The sequence below is a fragment of the Panthera leo genome, chromosome D1, assembly GCF_018350215.1.
Source record: "Panthera leo isolate Ple1 chromosome D1, P.leo_Ple1_pat1.1, whole genome shotgun sequence".
Taxonomy (NCBI): Eukaryota; Metazoa; Chordata; class Mammalia; order Carnivora; family Felidae; genus Panthera; species Panthera leo.
This window is the reverse complement of record NC_056688.1, coordinates 108,813,633-108,831,530: the sequence shown is the minus strand read 5'-3', so window position 1 is coordinate 108,831,530 and position 17,898 is coordinate 108,813,633. Positions and strand designations below refer to the sequence as shown.

The 17,898-nt window shown below is 55.2% G+C and overlaps 2 protein-coding genes across 3 annotated transcripts; one reads left to right on the top strand and one right to left on the bottom strand.

The window, feature by feature from the left end:
* Positions 1-2,679: 2,679 nt before the first annotated feature.
* On the top strand, positions 2,680-12,601 carry CATSPER1 (cation channel sperm associated 1). 2 transcript variants are annotated; one of them, XM_042905119.1, is made up of 12 exons: positions 2,680-4,111; positions 5,090-5,302; positions 6,610-6,723; positions 6,894-7,044; positions 7,338-7,429; positions 7,561-7,704; positions 7,867-7,930; positions 8,125-8,197; positions 8,336-8,396; positions 9,829-9,904; positions 12,164-12,278; positions 12,439-12,601. In XM_042905119.1, exons 1-12 carry the CDS (start codon positions 2,773-2,775, stop codon positions 12,463-12,465), a joined length of 2,469 nt encoding a protein of 822 aa, XP_042761053.1. In that variant the 5' UTR covers positions 2,680-2,772; the 3' UTR covers positions 12,466-12,601. The 2 variants fall into 2 exon arrangements, 1 of the variants encoding a protein (XP_042761053.1); XR_006193620.1 differs by lacking the exons at positions 8,336-8,396; positions 12,439-12,601 and having other exon boundaries at positions 12,164-12,252.
* A 2,270-nt stretch (positions 12,602-14,871) lies between these two features.
* Positions 14,872-16,266, bottom strand: CST6 (cystatin E/M). The gene is made up of 3 exons (XM_042906473.1): positions 16,009-16,266; positions 15,403-15,528; positions 14,872-15,078 (listed from the first exon to the last, which is right to left on the bottom strand). Exons 1-3 carry the CDS (start codon positions 16,246-16,248, stop codon positions 14,992-14,994), a joined length of 453 nt encoding a protein of 150 aa, XP_042762407.1. The 5' UTR covers positions 16,249-16,266; the 3' UTR covers positions 14,872-14,991.
* Positions 16,267-17,898: the final 1,632 nt, after the last annotated feature.

Genomic DNA, 17,898 nt, shown 5'->3' with positions numbered 1-17,898 from the left:
TCATGTCTTTTACTGCTTAAAAATTTTTTTTTCTTTATCACTACTTTCACCATTTTGATTACTATGTGTCTTGGTGTGGACCTCCTTGGTTGAATTTTGGGGTGATATCTGTGCCTCCTGGATCTGGCTGTTTCCTTCCCCAGATTAGGGAAATTTTCAGCTATTTCTGCCCCCTTTGCTCTCTTCTTCTTATGAGATCCCTATAATGCAAATGTTATTACCCTCGATACCCTTGATGGAGTCACTAAGTTCCCTAAGACTATTCTCAATTTGCATAATTTTCCTTCCTCTCCTTTGCTCAGCTTGGCTACTTTCCTTGACTCTGCCATCCAGGTCACCAATTCATTCCTCTGCTTCATCTAGTCTGCTATTTATTCCATCAAGTGTATTTTTAATTTCATTTATTGTGTTCTTGATCTCTGATTGCTTCTTTTTTATCTCTGTGTTAAGGGTCTTACTGATGTCCTCCACTCTTTTCTCAAGTGCAGTAAGTATCTTTATGATCATTACTTTAAATTCTCTATCAGGTATATTACTTATACCCTTTTTGTTTAGGTCTCTAGCTATGATTTGGTCCTGTTCCTTCATTTGGAACACATTTCTCTGTCTCCTTGTTTTGTATAACTCTCTGTGTCTGTTTCTGTGTGTAAGGAAACTCTGCTACTTCTCTTGCCTTTAACAGTAATAGCCTTCTGAAGAAAAGGTCTGTAGTGCCCTGCAAGTGGAGTGTCCCATTCCCTAGGGCTTGGAGCTTCAGGGAGTAGGATCTCTTATGTGTGTTGTGTGTGCTCTGCTTATTGAGTCCTGGCCTCTCTTTCCCTCAGTTCAGTTGTCTGCACAGGTTCTCTTTGCCTATTATTGGTAGTGTTTGGTCTCCAGCAGGAGTGGGGCACGTTTTAACAAGGTGTGAAGTGGTCTGCTTGCAAAATGAAAAGTTCCCCTGCTGTGACTGGACCCAAGGTCCAAAAAAAATGTGCAGGTAGGGAGATGAGGTATTGGTGGGGTTTGCACTGGTCTCCTGGGGAATGGGGCACACATCAGGAGCATTAAGGTCAGTGTATCTGGGAAGGGCAGATTCACCAAAGTGTGAGGGGGTGGGGCTTGGTATAAGCAATGTAGGTAGTGAGTGTTGGCTGTGCTGGTTCCCACAGGTGTCTGTTGTTTATGCCGAGGAGTTGGGAGAGGGAAATTACACCTGCCAGCCCCCTTGTTCCTGGAGGGGTCTCCCTGTGATCCCTGTGTCTCTGGGTCATGCTCTGAAGTGAGCAAATCACTCTCCCTCCCATCTGCCCCCCAACCACTGGTACTTTTTCAAGCTTCTGTACCTGCATGGACTGTTTGTCGTGCTGTCTCTTTAAGGGCAGGGACTCCACTTCCTAATGCCCTCCAGGTTCTCCCAGAGCAGAGCCTGCTGATTTTTAAAATTCTAGATTTGGGGTGTTTGGATGGCTCAGTTGGTTGAGCTTCTGATTCTTGATTTTGGCTCAGGTCATGATCCCAGGGTCATGGGACTGAGCCCTGCATCAGGCTCTGTACTGAGAGTAGAACCTACTTAGGATTCTCTCTCTCTCTCTCTCTCTCTCTCTCTCTCCTCCCTTCTGTGGCCATGCACTGAAGAAGAAGTTCTCAGACACCAGATTGAGCAGATGTGCAGGACTACCTCTGTGAGAGAGCAGCAGCAGCTGGGGTCTGGGGTCTACACATAGCCTTTATTTCATGTTTTCATTAGATATAAGTATCAAAGCATATCAAAGCATGGAAAGAGAACACAAAGGATCTTTAGACATAAACCAGACATGCACCTGCTGACTACATGAAGACATTCAGGGAGTGGGTGTAGTTTCAAGGAGTGTCAGGGAGTTACAACGGGTTTTGTATCTTAACTGTCCTCTGGGGGGATCAAGGGGCTCTGTATCTCATAATGTTATCACATTTGACAGCCTTGAGACATTGCTGATGTTTCAGTTATTGCCCCATTCACCCTCTAGGACTTACAATACATTCTAGAAATAACTCCACACTCTCCCTCTGCCCCTCTCCCCCACTGGTGTTCTCTCTCTCTCTCTCTAAAAACAAACAAACACCAAAACAAACAAACAAACACCCAAAACTTCCAGGCTTTTAGTCCCAATTGTTGTAAGAACTCATGAAATTTGGCACCTCTTGCTTTCAAGGACAAATATCATGGGGATTCATGCTCTCTGTTCATGGGCTCCCTGGTGTGAAAGTCTGTTTTCACCCTTCTCTGCACCACTGGTTGTTTCCCCACCATTGATGGCTATGGTCTGTTTCACTCTCAAATCGTGTCTTCATCCTTCCTAACTTCTTTGATGTGGCCTCTTCTCTACCTTTAGTTGTGAGTTTGTTCTTCCAGGCTTCAGCTTGTTTTCTGGGTTATTTACCCTGATGTGAGTGTTATTTAGTTGTACCTTTATCATGAGGTGAGCCTAGGGACCTCCTATTCTGCCATCTTCCCAGCTGACCCTATGGAAATAACCCCTTCCCTTTTCTTGACCTCAGTTTCCTCATTTTACAATGAAAAGACTAGACACAATGATCCTTGATTCTGAACTATAATGTTGAGGAGGAGGCATTTTGGAATTAGACCTGGGAAGGGGCTTGCTGGTGACATCATAAAGGGAGAATTCCGTGAGAAGACTCGGGCTTTCCTAGAAACCCCAGTGCCACAGCTTAGGTGGGAGGAACAATTCAGGAAGGAGTCTTTTGGCCCACATCTTGAGCTCTCCTCGTTCCAGAGGTCCCAGCATAGTCATGGATCAACACTCATTGGCTAAAACAGCTCAAAATGAGGCAGACACCAATAATTTGGATGTGTTATCTCACCCCAACTCACCAACGCCACAGCACAGACCAGGCCATAGTGGAGTCCACCACCATCGTGGGTCTCATTACCACGGTGGGTCCCACCACTATGGTGAGTCCCACCACTACAGTGGGTCCCACCACCATGGCGGGTCCCACCATCAAGGCATAGTCCACCATCATCATGGGTCCTCCCATCACATGGGGTCCCACCACCATGGTGAGTCCCACCACCACGGTGAGTCCCACCATCATGATGGGTTCTCCCATCACAGTAGGTCCCACCGTCACGACAAGTCCCGCCATCATGGCACATCCCAGCATTATGGCATATCCCACCATCATAGTGGATCTCACCACCTTGGTGAATATCCAGACTCTCATGACAATGCCTCCTCTCACGATTCTGGCAATTCCCACCACCCCCACCACTCCTACCACCATGGTGAGGCCCACCATCATGGTGGAGCCCACCACTCCACATCCCTTGCCCTGGCTCCTTCTCATGGCACTGTTCATGGTGATTACCACCATGGTAGCAGGAGATATCATGATAGGCCCCACCACCGTGGTGATTCCTACCACCATGATGGGCAGTCTCACCACCATAGGGGGTCCCACCACCATGGTGGATCTCACCACTATGGCGAAGTTTCCCACCATAGTGGGCTCCATCACCAAGGTGAGCCTTACCACCGTAAGGATCCCAACCCCTATGGTGGCTCTCACCATCACAGTGAGGTCCATCAGCATGGTAAGCACCATCTTGAAGTCCACCACCACAGAGGGCCTCTTCATCACGGAGAGACCTATTCCCACCATTCCTATGCGGGGTCCCACCAGGATCGCATACCTCGCTCCGGCAGACACCCCAGTGAGCACCACCATGGCCACCATAGCAAATGCCACCATGGCCACCATGCAGAGTGCCACCATGGTGAGCACCACCACAAGGAGCATCACCATGGCAAGCACCACCATGCTGTACGTCGTCATGATCATCTCCCTGGTGATCACCGCTATGGGGAGCACCATCATGGTAGCTCCCAAGTCTTTGGCCCACACAGGTCTCACAGTGTGGCCAGACCGTCTCTCCATTCTGGCGTAATAGCCCTCCACCCCAGCATGGCACAAATACAGCACTCAACCTTCAGCTTGAGACGTTCCCTCAGTGTAGTGTACTCATGTGCATCCCAGATATCCAACAAAGTCCATCCTCAGGATTCCTCCTCTACAACTTCCTTGGAAACCAGGTCCGAAGAAGATGAGCAATTTCAGAAGCGTAAAAGTGAGTCGCTGCTCCCCGCAACCCCAACTCCCACTGCCTGGCCCAGATTTCAGGCCTGACTCGGGCCCTGCACTGACCTTCGGCAGATCATGAGGCATGACTCTAACCTGCACGCATATTCCATTGGCTATCCGCTCACCTGGCTGTCCATCATCCATCTTTTGTTCCTTGAACGACGCACCTCTTTAGGCCATCTGCTACTTGTTCATCCAGTCATTGCCTTGCATATGTACACTCACTGATTGAACGTTTCTTCTTGTCTCGTACAGGTGCCTGGCCTGCCTGGGCCCTGGGAGCACAGAGAAAAAAAATCCTGCCCTCAAGGGGCTCCAAGACGGGGGGTGGTCACTTAGACAACCAATCCTAGACTAGCCCACCATATCAGGGCAGTTACCACTGTGGATTCTATTTGTCCACATTTGCCCCCACTCAACCATGAGCATCTTGACAGAGATTGGGAACCGGTGTCTGAATGAGGGTCTTGAGGGCAGGAGGGACCTTAGCTATTAATTCACAGTCCCCCAAGCTTGGCCTCTAATGGTTCAGTAAACAGAGCAACAGCCTCACAAACAAGCAGAGAGGGGCAGGTACCTAACTGGATAGCAGCAGGGAAGGCAGCTAAAAGGAGGGGACGTTCCAGCAGGATCTCGGAGGGAGAGGGAGAGTTTACCCAGACGATGGGTTAGGGACGAGAATGGGGTTTTCCGTGCTTAAGTTGCCACGTGGGTAGAGAAAGGCCTGGAGGTGTAGAAGCATGAGCCTGCAAGATGAGCCTGAGTAGACCACAAATCCCAAACAGGCCGGCATCTGCCACGGAAGGGGTCAGGACGGTGGCCGCAGGACCAGCACAGGACTAGTCTATGGGCACTTCAGCGAGTGAATGGTAGGCAAGCAGGCAGGCATGAAGACGAACCCCAAGTCAGTCTGGGAGTACGCCTCCTCCTCCAACACAGACTTGACCTTCTGTCCCCCTTACAGCCGCCAGAACTCAGCGGGCCCACAAGAAGCTGCACACCGTGGATCTCTTCCACAGGCTGTGGGAAAAATTAAGCCACCTCACTCAGCGCCTCCGGGGAATGCTTAGGAACCTGACTGAGTCCTTACCCTTTGAAGCCTTCATCTTCCTCGTCGTCAGCCTCAACACTATCATGCTTGTGGCCCAGACTTTTGCCGAAGTCGAGGTCCGGGGTGGTAAGAGTTGGGGACTCCCCTTTCACATGGAGCCGGCCATAGATCTTGTTCCAGGCCTCCTGTGGGCCTAATCTAGTGTCAGGCGGTTTATGTAACTTAGCTCATTTGATTCTGACCCGTGGGAAGTCGACAACATTGCCCAGTATTCAAGATGAGCCTCAGAGATTTTGCTGAGGTCAACCAGTCAGCCGCAGACAGGCCCGCAAAACTGGAGGACGTGCTGTTCGTGATACAGACACCAGGTGGCGCGCCAACCCTAAACACGCCGCTTTGCGGGGCAGCTGGTGGAACCCAGGTCGCCCAGAAGGGCCCGGAGACCCTGGAATGCTGTGGAAGGGTGAGGGTGGAAAACTGGGGAAGGTGGGCCCTAGGACTCCTGGTAGCAAGGTGAAAGAAAGGCCTGCCACAGCACACATTAACTAAAGAGAGAATAAAGGTGGCTGCGTTCTTATTCTTACGGTGTGAAATGAATGTAATATTCACAAAAATGCTACGAGACAGACCGGTGTCGTCACCGGACCAAGGTGGGTCTGCTGCTTGGTGAGTTACAGGCAGACTACACCAGGTTGAGTTAACTCACAAGGTCATCTTTATCTGTAGAAATAAGGACATCAAGGGGAATACTTTCTTTTCTTTTCTTTTTTTAACATTTATTCCTTTTTTGAGAGACAGAGAGAGAGAGAGAGAGAGACAGCGTGAGCGGGGGAAGGACATAGAGAGAGGGAGGCACAGAATCTGAAGCAGGCTCCAGGCTCCGAGCCGTCAGCACAGAGCCCGATGCGGGGCTCAAACCCACCAACCACCGTGAGATCCTGACCTGAGCCACCCAGGAGGCCCCAAGGGAAATACTTTCTAAAGCTGTGATTCCCCTAACAAGGGAAAGCAGACTCCTTTTACTGGGGCTGGGGATGAATATTCAGAGGAGGATTTTAACATTATAATGAGGCTGAGAGGAACTTTCTGGCAACTCTCGGATTCTGTGCCGGCAGTCTTTCTCAAATGTTTCTTTTTTCGGTTCCAGCAGTTCCTTCCTTAGTCTCTAAAAGGTAAGACTGACTGACAGGTAGAAGCTTCTAGAAGTTTCCTGAATTCAGGAGATCAGTCCTGAGTTCAGGGGGTCAGGCCAGGGATGGTGTTATCACTGCTTTACAGACAAGAAAACTGAGGCACAGAGCGGTGAAGACACACAGCCATCAGGGCAGAGCCGGGTGCTCCCTGCAGGGCTGTGTGAGGTTCCAGAGGGGAGGAGGGGAGAGGGGCTAAGGTTGCTGGGGATGGCCCCGAGTGAGCCGCTTGTGTCCGTGCAGAGTGGTACTTCATGGCCTTGGACTCCATTTTCCTCTGCATCTACGTAGTGGAAGCTGTGCTCAAGATCATTGCTCTAGGCCTCAAGTATTTTTCTGACTCCTGGAACATTCTGGGTGAGTGAGGATGGTGTGTGTGTCTGTGTGTGTGTGTGGAGGGAGCCACGGGACTGCTAGAGGAGGCTGAGGACGAAAGCGGAGGGCGTTGGTGTCGGGAGGACAGGGGGTCTGGGAGCCAGGTGCCTGGGCAGGAGTCAGTGACACCCAGCCCCCCGCTGTGCCCTCAGACTTCTTCATCATGATCATGGCTATGCTGGACTTCATGCTCTTGCAGTTCAACTCCTTCTCCTTCGTCTACCACCAAAGCGTCTTCCGGATCTTCAAGGTCTTCAAGAGCCTGCGGGCCCTGAGGGCCATCCGGGTCCTGCGGAGGCTCAGGTTAGCTGGGCCATGGTTGCCCACTCCGGTGTGGGGACTGCACAGGAGATGGGGACACGGGCCCGGGCAACCAGCGTGTCTCCTGCGACCTGTTTAAGGGATGGGGGCTCCAGCCCACTTCTGATAAGCCTCCTGCCGTCTGCTCAGACCAATCATTTTCCAGAGAGGGCTGGACTGTCCCAAGCCCCGGGCAAAACGGGGACCTCCTGCCCGCACTTGCAGTTTCCGGCTGCCGGGCACAGATCCCCACCCCTGCTCCTGCATTCGGCCTCGCCCTCAACTTCTGCCCACAGCTTCTTGACCAGCCTCCAGGAAGTGACCGGGACTCTGGTCCGGTCCTTGCCGTCCATCACCGCCATCCTTAGCCTCATGTTTACCTGCCTCTGTATCCTGTGCTGTGGGGGCTGGGGTGGGAGCCAGAGGTGCTGCGGTGGAAGGGTTTGTAGCGGTGGGGGGGGGGGGGGGGAGGGGGGGTGGGCGGGACCCTGTGAGCCTGGTTTGGCCCTGAACAGCCAGTCCTCTTCTCTGTGGTGCTCCGGGCTCTGTTCCGTCAATCTGACCCCAAGCGCTTCCAGAACATCTTCACCACCGTCTTCACTCTCTTCACCATGCTCACCCTGGACGACTGGTCCCTCATCTACCTGGACAGCCGGGCCCAGGGTGGGACAGGCCCCAGGCTGGGTGCAGGGCAGGGGCTTGGCTTGGGAGGGCAGACCCCGAGGGCTCCGTTGCCCCGTATGCGAAGTGGGGCTTCTGATGCTGGCAGGGGTGTAGGGAGGGCCGTCAAGGAACTCACAGCTCGAACGACGCCCTCTCTCCCAGGCGCCTGGTACATCATCCCTATTCTCATGATTTACATCATCATCCAATACTTCATCTTCCTCAAGTAAGGACTCCACCCCTACTTTGCTCCCCAGCTTCACCCCCGCTCCCCACCTACCTTGGGGCACCCCTGCCCAGCCTCTCCAGCCATCTCCCCTCGGTTGTGCCCCAACGAACCCGGAGGAGGGTTGCAGGGCCTCTCCTACAGCCTCCTCCTTGAGAGTACCCACCCCCACTGCCCACCCCCACCATCCCCAGCCTGGTGATCGCCGTCCTGGTGGATAACTTCCAGATGGCTCTGCTCAAAGGCCTGGAGAGAGTAAAGCAGGAGGTACTGAGTGCGGTGGGGCAGGTGGGCCGGTGAGGGAAGCCAGAAGGGGTGGGCACAGAGGCTGGAGGGAAGGGTGGAGGGTGTTCCAGAAAAAGGCAAACAGGGGACTCTGGCAGGACAAAAGCCTTTTCTTCCCAGAGGGCAGCCCGGATCCATGAGAATCTACAGGATGACTCACTGACCGAACTCAGAAAATCAGGTGCTGGCCCTCCTTCCACGGTCAGACACAGAATTCCGGTCTCAGTGGCAGAGTTTGAGAATCCGAGACTCGGGAGAACTTACAGAGCTTAGACCTTTGGTCCAAAGAGCTCTAAGGCGATCCTCTAAAAGCCAATTAAGCGGATAGTCAATTCTTGAAAGCCCCCTTTATGAAATGATTAATTAGCCAGATTATGATTTGCCAAATAGTCATTTCTTCTAATAACTTATAAAGGTTATAGCGGTTGGTTTTACATGGGATGGTTTTGACTGCCTACACACTCGTCCAGACTCACTCAAAGTGGATTGAGAGTAAAAATTGAAGTTTCCTGTACATGTTCATTTTTACAAAGCCGATTTCCTGAACGATTGACGTTGAGACAGTTGGTGTGCTTCCTGCTTAAAGATCTTCAGAACTTTAGAATCTGGGCTCCAAGAATCCCACTCTTAGGCTCATCAACACTAGAGGACTAAGGATCCCCAGGGGTCACCTGGTCCCTCACCTGCCCCCTCCATCAGGGTTAGACGCTCAGGGCAAAAATGCTTAAGGAAAAAGAGGAATTAATTGGCTCAAATTACTTAGCAAATTCAGGGTGTGGGGGTTTTCAGGAATGGCTGGATCCAGGACTCGAATGCTGGTCAGGAGTTGGTCTCCTTCTACCTCTCTGCTCTGTAGTCCTCTGTGTGGTTTTGTGCTTAGGGTGGTTCTTCCCTTGTGTTAGGAAAATGGCCACCTGCTACTCTAGCCCCAAATCCTTGCAAATTAGCCATCCCTAGCATGCCCAGCAGAGAGGTCCTCTTCTCCCAACTGTTCCAACAAGGACCCAGAAATGAGGCTTCTTTTCTTTGATCATCTGACGATTTTGGAACCAATCACTATAGCCAAAAGAATAGGCTGTTCTGATTGGCCAGGTCTGGGTCACATGTCCTTGGAGGTAGGGGGACAGGGTCAACCCCTGCTGGATGGTGTGGACCCAAAAGGCACAGGAGTGATTCCTCAGGAAAACTGGGGGACTTTCACCAGAAGGAGAGACAAACGAACAAACAAAACTGATACCCACTCTGCATGGAGAAGCCATCTCTTTGGGGCCATCATGGACAAAAACTCCTTTAGCCCCATTTGATTTTTGTTTTTTAATGTTTATTTTTTGAGAGAGAGAGAGAGAGAGAGAGCACGAGTGAGGGGAGGGACAGAGAGAGAGGGAGACACAGAATCCGAAGCAGGCTCCAGGCTCTGAGCTGTCAGCACAGAGCCCGACACAGGGCCTGAACTCACTAACCGTGAGATCATGACCAAGTTAGACGCTTAACCGACTGAGCCACCCAGGTGCCCCATCCTTTAGCCCCGTTTGAATATCTCTGTGACACAAAAGGTTCCTTCTACCTCCTCTCGATCCAGGCATCTCCTTGACGTTCCCCTTTTTTATATCCAGAGCCTGAAGAGGTGGTGAGTGAACATACCAAACAGAAGCAGTTCATTGAGAAGAAATTTGGGACCATGACTGAGAAGTAAGGAGGCGCAAAGGGAGGGGCGGCCATGGTCTGGCAGGGAAAGGGACATCATCCACCTCTCTGGAAGGGGGGGTGGAGCGCCAAGGCTCAGGTAGAGCCTACGGGTGGAGGTGGAGACCACAAGTGACTTCTGCTCACCCAGAGCCATCTTGTGTCGCCAAGAGAATCCCACGAGCGGTGCCTAGAGGGCCATGAGAGCTCCTCGAGGCTGAGGACAAGCGCAGGGCATCGGAGAGGTCCCAGAGAAACAGCGATCCTGCTCATCTGTTTACTCAAGGAGCATCCCTGACCCTTGCTCTGGGTCAGGCCCTGCGAGGGTTCCAGGGACCCAAAGATGACACGGACTAGGCCCGCCCATGACAACCCTATTGCTAAGGACCTGTGCTGGGCCATGGAGAGCAGTGGTCGGTTAGGTGGAGGGATGAGAAGGATGGGTCGAGGAGCGGCTTGGGAGAAGGCCTGGGAGGCAGATGGTCAACACCCCATTCTCGTCGAGTCAATTGGCCAATTGGTCCAGGACGGCTGGGGACTTGTGGCTGTGCTCCTGGCTGGGGGACCTCGGCACAGACTCCCGCTTCCTGGCTCCCAGAGAACCTTCTCTCTGAAAGCTGGGCCCCCCTCTACCTCAGCCAGTCTGGCTCTAAGCCAGCCGACAGGGCAGCCTGACTCCTGGAAGCCTCCAGCCTCTCCTCACCCACCATCAGAGCTCAAGCCCCAACAGGCCCTCTGTGATCAAGCCTTTGCCAGCCTCCCTCGTTGCCTTACGGCCACTCCCACCCTGGCACATCTGGGCCTTTGCCCACACTGTCCTCTCTAACTGGAGTGTCCTCTGGCTGCCAGTGCCAGGCTCAAGTGACCAAGATTTGGGAGAGCTGAGCTCCAATCCGGCTCGCTTCACCTTCCGGCCCTCCCGGCCCCTCCCTCCACGTTCCAGCAACTTGGCCCCTGGCACAGCGGACCCTTGGCACCTTTCCTTGGGGGTTTCTTGGCCTCCAGACTCTTCCCCACTGGTCCACCTCCACTACGAGTGCTCTCTGTTCGTGTTTGTGTTGTTGTTGTTCGTATGTTTTACCCTTTCCTTTCTTAGTGGTCTTTGTTAAAAGTAGTTTGGGCTTTTCCTTCATCGTCAGCATTTAAGACCCTACAAGACGCTTGCCTCCTTTAGGCATCCACTCTCTACAGCCTCCTTCCCTGAGGCCTGCCCTGGCCCCCAGCGTAACCCCGTTCTTCTGGGGTAGGGGACCAGGAACCTTGCCTAAGCCTGGCAAACCCTCACGTGTCTTTCAAACTCAGCTCCATGGCACTTCCTCTGGAAGCCTTTTCTGATCCCCGGCAGTGGATGGGGTTTTCCTCCTCGGGCACCCTCAGCACTCTGTGTTTCCACTTATCCCGAGTGTAAACACTCGGTTTGCTTTCCTGGCTCTGCTACAGGCTGAGCTTCTTAAGGGCGAGGAGGGTTTCTTGTTCATTTCTTTTTTTTCAACTTTTTTTTTTTTTTTTTTTGGGACAGAGAGAGACAGAGCATGAACGGGGGAGGGTCAGAGAGAGAGGGAGACACAGAATCGGAAGCAGGCTCCAGGCTCCAAGCCGTCAGCCCAGAGCCCGACGCGGGGCTCGAACTCACGGACCGCGAGATCGTGACCTGGCTGAAGTCGGACGCTTAACCGACTACGCCACCCAGGCGCCCCTTCATTTCTGTGTCCTCAGAGCACCTGGCAGTGTTCATTTATTTCAGTGTCATTTGGTGGATGGATTTATAAAACAGGCGGGTGATGAGGGGGTCGGCTGGATGAATGGTTGGGGAGGGGGGTTGTGAGGTGGATGACTGCACAACACGGTGAAGGGGTGGGTGGCTGGGTCCAGGGACGAGCAGGTAGATGGGGGCGCGGGTGAGCAACTACAAGGTTGGGATGGTCGGATGAGTGAGTGGATGGCTGGGTAGGTGGGGGCATGAATGGGTCGATGGGTGAGTGGGTGCCTAGAGAGGTATGGGGTAGTTGGAGGGGCAAGCAGACGGGTGGGTGGAGGGAGGGAGGGATAATCGGGAGGGTTAGCGTCCTCCGTGGCACAGGCACGCGCGGGGCTTTTTACTCGTGGAAGAGAAGCACCGCGAAAGGCCACGCTCAGAAGAGCCGCGAGGGCGGGCTGGTGGGTGTCAAGCAAGAGGAGCTGGAGTGGGGGGAGGGCTCTGGCAGCCCAAAGGGCCCTGCCAGGCAGGTCAACTCGGCCTCTCCTCTGCCCCCCTCCCGCCCCCAGGCAGCGAGAACTCCTGTTCCACTTCCTGCAACTGGTGGCCGGGGTGGAACATCATCAACAGAAATTCCGCTCCCAGGCATCCGTCCTGGACGAGATTGTGGACACAGCATTTGAGGTGAACAGGGCAGGACCAGAGGAGAGGGGCCGGCATGGGAGGACCCCAGAAGGCCAGGCATGGGAGGCTCGCCCCCAGACGTGCCCCTAAGGGTCACAGGGGCAGGCGAGAGGACAGAGGCCAGTACTGGCTCAGTCGGCCTCCCATCCTACCCCTGCAGACTGGAGAAGAGGACTTCAGGAAGTGACCCCTCGATGGAGAGAGACATGGGATGAAAGCCTTCGGCCTCTGGCAAGCTGCCCACCAGGGTGGGCCAGGACAAGTTCCTACCTCTGCTGGAGTGGTTGTCGGGCCCACAGGGCTGGGCCCTAACAGAGTTTTAAAACCCCAAGTGGCTCTGTGTCCTCCCTGGGTAAGCCAAGGCACAGGGCAGGGGAACTGTGTGCACTGGCGGGTGTACATGTGTGTGTGTGAGTGTTGGGTGTGACAGGCGCTGTTCTTGGTCCCCTCCAGCCCCCCACCCCCACACCCCCAGGGCCTGCATCCTGGCTCGGGCCCACAGTGCATTAGCAGCAGCCAGAGAGGTGACTCAGAAAGGGGGCCAGGCTCGGTGCTGGAGGGTGAGTGGGCAGTCACCTTGCTTCGGGGAGGAAGGTCCATCTGGCCCCAGAGCTGGGAGGAAAAAGAACCAGCTGGAACAGCCCCTGGTTGTCAGGGCCTGGGGGATCAGTAGGTTCCAGAAATCGGGGCTCAGAGTCCAGGAAGCCGGGCCTACCGAGACCCTCAGAATCCAGTACAAGAGTGCCGACCTGATGGCGATAACACGCACTCAGAGGTCAGAGGTCATTGCCATACCCTGCCCTGCCTGGGGTCACATTAAAGAACCCAAGTGAGGGGAAGCAGGGTGGAGGCTGTTGAAGTCCTCCTGGCCTCAGGCTATTGGTTGGAGTGCAGGTGGGGGTGGGTGGGAACACAACGTATGTGTATATGTGAGTGTGTGTGTGTGTGTGTGTGTGTGTGTGTGTGTGTTGAGGGGATAGATGAGCCTCTGTTGGAGGAAAGCAGAGAATGAGACTAATGGTCGCCCCCACCCCCAACCCTGCCTGGTCTAGGGCTTAGATGAGTTCCCCTACTTTCAGCCTGAACCTGGGCAAAATGCCCAGAGCCCGGCCCCATGGCCTTGTTGGAGGTAAGGCTCTGACCCAGGTCCCCAAGGGCCTGGGCCCGGTGCCGGAGACCTAGTGCTGAGTCAGGCTTGAGCCCAGCCTTGGCACTTCACAACCGGAGTGGGGCGTTGCACCGTCTACGGCAGCCACCTCGTCCCTGGTAGAGCGAGGCCAGGGCACAGTACGGGCTGGAGGGGGTCAGGAGCAGGATGGTTTTGCCAGTCTCCCTCCCCCTCCACCACCTCTAGGCTGGGCCAGACAGAGGTGAAGACTCCAGGCCCTCGGGCAGAAGCAGAGCCTCACTCCCTGGCCCGGCCCGGGGTTCCGCCTGGCCCGAGGCCCGGGAATAGACTGTGTAGACGAGATGCCGTCTGGGATCCGGGCACTGATTCCGGGGGTGGAGAGGCCACCTGGCAGATATCTGCAGGCGTCGCCTCACCCACCGCCTCACGCATTCATTGAGTAAGCATTTCCTGCCACTTCCCCTGCCCAGTGTCGGAGGCTCCTGCTAGGTGGCCCACGGGAGCCCTTCCAAGCGGAGGCCGACCTCCACACTCCATGGCCCTGGGCTGTCTGAGCTGTCTCGTCTGACAGGCTCAAGCAGGGCTGAGGTTTTCCGTTGCACCCCTAGTTCCCGTCAAACTCAGCCCCTTCGCTCCTCAGTGTTCCGTGTGGAAGTTACCTCTATTTTCCGCCTCCCCATCCCTACCCCTACATAGCCTCTGGGAGCAGAGGGCAGGGCCTGGCACCCGGGGCTGCTCCTCATTAGGTCCTAGCACTGGGCAGGGGGCTGGAGGCAGGCACGATGGGGGCGGTGAGGGACAGAAGACCGGGGCAGGGGCATTCCCCAGGTCCACAGCCACCAAAGTTCAGCCCGCCAGGGCCTGCTGGGGCCCACGCCTAGTGCTCCCAAGGGATCTAGTTACTGCTCGTCCTGTTCCAGGCGTGTGCGTGTGTGTGTGTGTGTGTGTGTGTGTGTGTGTCTGAGGCACAGCTCCCGGTGGGGGATGTGGGTCTCTGGGGTTATGTGTTTGGAGGTCTGTATACATGTCCAGGCTGCTTGGGGTGGAGGGTGTTACTTCTGTGTGCACCTGTGTTTCTGGAGCATCCAAGTGTGAATTGTGGTTTGTGTGTGTGTGTTTGGTGTGTATATAGTGAGGACGAATGGTACACACATATGCAGTTGTGCATAAAATGTTGCAGTTCCGTTTTCTTTAAACGACATCAAATTGCATCTGTCCCCTCATCCCTCCTGTGGGCAGATGTGACCTCGGTCCCCTTGGGGCTTCCTGTCCGTCCCCTTCCAGGAGTCTTGCCTGGGGCAAAGCACTGGGGAGTCCCTCTGGCGTATAGCCCACAGTGTATCCTTGAAAGCCGCTGTCCCTGCCCTCAAGGTCTCGTGGCCTGTGGGACTCTGCCATCTCTGGCCCACGTGAGGGTATGGGATTCTCACAGGCTGCGAACTCTGAGTCCTGGGCAGCGGGGAGTGAAGCACTCAGGAGAGTCCAATGTGAGAAGCCGGCAGCGCTTTATTGTGACAGATACATCCATGGATGTGTGCCTTCCGCGCTGCACCTGCTCCCTCCGGTGCCCATGCCTGAAGGGGTCTAGGTTATGGTCACACAGTTATGCTTTAGAAGTTGGGAGGAATTCTGCCAGGGGACCACCAGGATCTCGAAGTCACAGAGCAGTTTCTGCAGGGAGAGAAGGAGAGGTGAGTGGGGCCCCAGGCCTGACTCCCGGTAACTGCCATCCTCAGCCTGCGACGCTGTGCTCTGGGGTCACTGGCCCAAAGTGACAATGAGTCAGATGGCCGGGACTAGATCCCAGATCTTGCTAGCCTGCTCCTGTGAGGGAGAAGCCCGTCTCCTCCTCTCTGTACCCCACCCTGGCCTGGTGAGTGAGTCATCCAGGTGGCAGGGACAGGTTCAGCCAGACATCAGCCTGGCCAACCAGACCAGTTCGGGCCGGACAATCTAGGGCCTTGGGTGCTGGGCAGTGGGATGCGGGGCTGTTACCTCCTCCTGCACGCCTGTGGCCAGGGGGCAGGTAGTGACATCTACGCCATCTCCGGTGGCCACGTTCTTCCGGCAGGCTGTGCTCCCCATCTCCAGGGTCAGGTAGTACTTGATGCCCGCCACCAGCTGGGGAGGGAGGGCAGGAGCGGGTGAGGGGCACCGGAAAACTACCCCGGACCCAGACCTCTCCCCCCTCTCCACGTTTGGCATGCTGGGCTGGGCCTCGGGATTCAGACCCTGGATGGGGAAGTTCTGGTGGCGACCCCTGGGGAGAGGGGCGGAGGCCCGGGCTACACAGGAAGCTGAGACCCAGGTGTGCACATGTCCTGAAGCCCACCGCCCCATCTCCCTCACTCCCCTCTCCCCAGTCCGCCCCTCAGGGCGGGGGCTACCGTGAGGCTAGTGAGACAGGGCTGGATCCCGTCCACTGAAAGCTGGATAGGTCGTTCATAATGAATTCTTGGCATTAATCCGATTTAAAAAATACATCGTATGAAAATGTCCCGATTACTCTCGTGGCACCCCCTCAACCTGGCCACCGGCTGAAAGCCCTGCTGGCCTGGTGGGAGGCTGCCCCTCGCCCCTGACCCGCCCGCCCGTCCACACCTGACTCTGGGCCTTGAGGATCCTGGTGTCGCGGAAGTAGTAGAGGCTGTTGCTGCCCATGTTGTAGCTGGCCACGGCCGCCTGCGCTGCCTTCTGCACCTGCGGGTCACTGAGTGACAGGTTCTGGCGTTCTCCGACTCTGCGTTCCGCCCGGCGGGCACGGGCGTCACCGGGCAGCGCCAGGAGGCAGAGCGCGAGCAGGCCCAGGCCCAGAGCCCGCGAGAGGCTCGGGGGCGCCATGGCCACGGTCGGTCGGTCGGTCGGTCGTCAGTGTCAGGCCCTCGGGGGGGCGCGCCGTTTTTATAGGCTAGCGGCCCCGCCCGCCCCGCCCACCCCGCCCGCCCCGCCCACCCCGCGGCAGAGGCAGAGCCGGGGAGGGGTGGGAGCCTGGGCGATCTGAGAGGCCGCTGTCCTCGCGCCAAAGGGGGCAGTCCATGGCCCCAGCACACCTGTGTCCCCCGCGATGCTGCCCTGCCCTCCAGGGACACACCCAGTTCGTGAGTGAAAGGACCGTGACAGTCCCCGGCAAGTGCCACCATTCAAACAGTTCCATGGAAAGCTCAGCCGGCATGAAATACCGACAACCGTTGGCGAGGTCTTACTATTGCCACCGTTTGCTACCTGTGTAACCTGGAAGGGATGCCTTAATCGCTCAGTGCCTCAGTTTCCCTCTCTGTAAAATGGGTTGCTGTGAGAACTCAACAGGCAAAGTGCTTGGAGAAGCCCTGGTCCTATAAATATGACAGGAAAGGAGACCAGTGCACTGAGCTGGGCACCGTTTGACCCTCCCGGCCAGCATGAAATGGGAATTGGTAATGTTTCCACCTTACGCAGCGAGCCACAGGATGCAGAGGGGAGAACGATTTGCCCCAGGATGTCAGCTAGTAAATAGTAAGTGATGATGCTGGCTTTTGAGCCCAGGCAGTCGAACTCAAATCTGTGCTTTCAGACCACGCTGAGCCCAAAAGATGAAGACGGGCCAGAAAGAGGGGTGTGTGTCATACCAGCTCAGCTCTGGTGACTTGGACAAGTCCCATGGCCTCCCAAGGCCTCTGTGTCATCATCGAGGATAGGTGACCACTCTTACCTGCTAAGGTTATACTGGCATTAACACCCGGGACTGGGCCACCCATAGGTAAATTGTGCTTGCTGGAGGTAGCAGCCAAATAGGGCACTAGGAGTTTTTTTAGAAAAATCTGGTAATCAATGGACAGCACTGAAGCAGCTAACACGGGAGAAGTCTGAATCTTGGTGGACTTCCTTATTTGTGTTTTAGAGTTCAGTGTAGCTTGTACTTTTAATCACGAGTTGTGGGGGGTAGGGGTGCATTTTGCTCTGGGGCACGAAGATCTTGTTAGTGCTTAGGGCCTCCAGGGATCTCGCTTGGGGCTTGTAAGGGGTAGTGGGTTATAGTACCTGACAAACCGTGGGGGGCTATTACGATGGTGAATATTACGACCAGGTAGAATTCCCGGTCGGTCGCGGAATCCCGGGGCCAGGAAGGGCCGTGATTTCCTCCCAGGGAGACCCAGACCAGCTGCTCCCCACCCCCTCAGCCCAGCTGTGAAAACCAATCTGGGATTCCAAGGAACAGTCACACAGTCACAGGATAGGCTCAGGTGTCTGCCTTAAAGGGACAGATGCCCGTTTGTGGGAGAGCCGGCTCACTTGTGGCTTAATGAGGCAGAAACCCGACCTGAGAGAACCTGGGAGGGGGTGGAGTAAGAGGCTCAGGGCAGAGGAGGGAGAGGCAGCCCCAGGGGGCCGGGAGCCTCCCCAGACTCTCCCCCGTCCTGCTCTGCCATTACTTGGAGCTCAGCCATGGCCACACTTACCTCCAACAGCTCCTTGGAAAACCAGCCAAGGCCTCGTCTCTGACCCACCAAGGGC

Bases quoted from the DNA above. Each gene is read 5' to 3' on its own strand.
- CATSPER1 (XM_042905119.1), top strand. From the start codon at position 2,773: ATGGATCAACACTCATTGGCTAAAACAGCTCAAAATGAGGCAGACACC. The intron at 7,430-7,560 runs GTATCCTGTGCT...CTGAACAGCCAG, and splicing joins CCTCATGTTTACCTGCCTCT to TCCTCTTCTCTGTGGTGCTC. The intron at 8,198-8,335 runs GTACTGAGTGCG...TTTTCTTCCCAG, and splicing joins TGGAGAGAGTAAAGCAGGAG to AGGGCAGCCCGGATCCATGA.
- CST6 (XM_042906473.1), bottom strand. From the start codon at position 16,248: ATGGCGCCCCCGAGCCTCTCGCGGGCTCTGGGCCTGGGCCTGCTCGCG. The intron at 15,529-16,008 runs GTGTGGACGGGC...CTCCCTCCCCAG, and splicing joins TCCTCAAGGCCCAGAGTCAG to CTGGTGGCGGGCATCAAGTA. The intron at 15,079-15,402 runs GTAACAGCCCCG...CTCTCCCTGCAG, and splicing joins CCACAGGCGTGCAGGAGGAG to AAACTGCTCTGTGACTTCGA.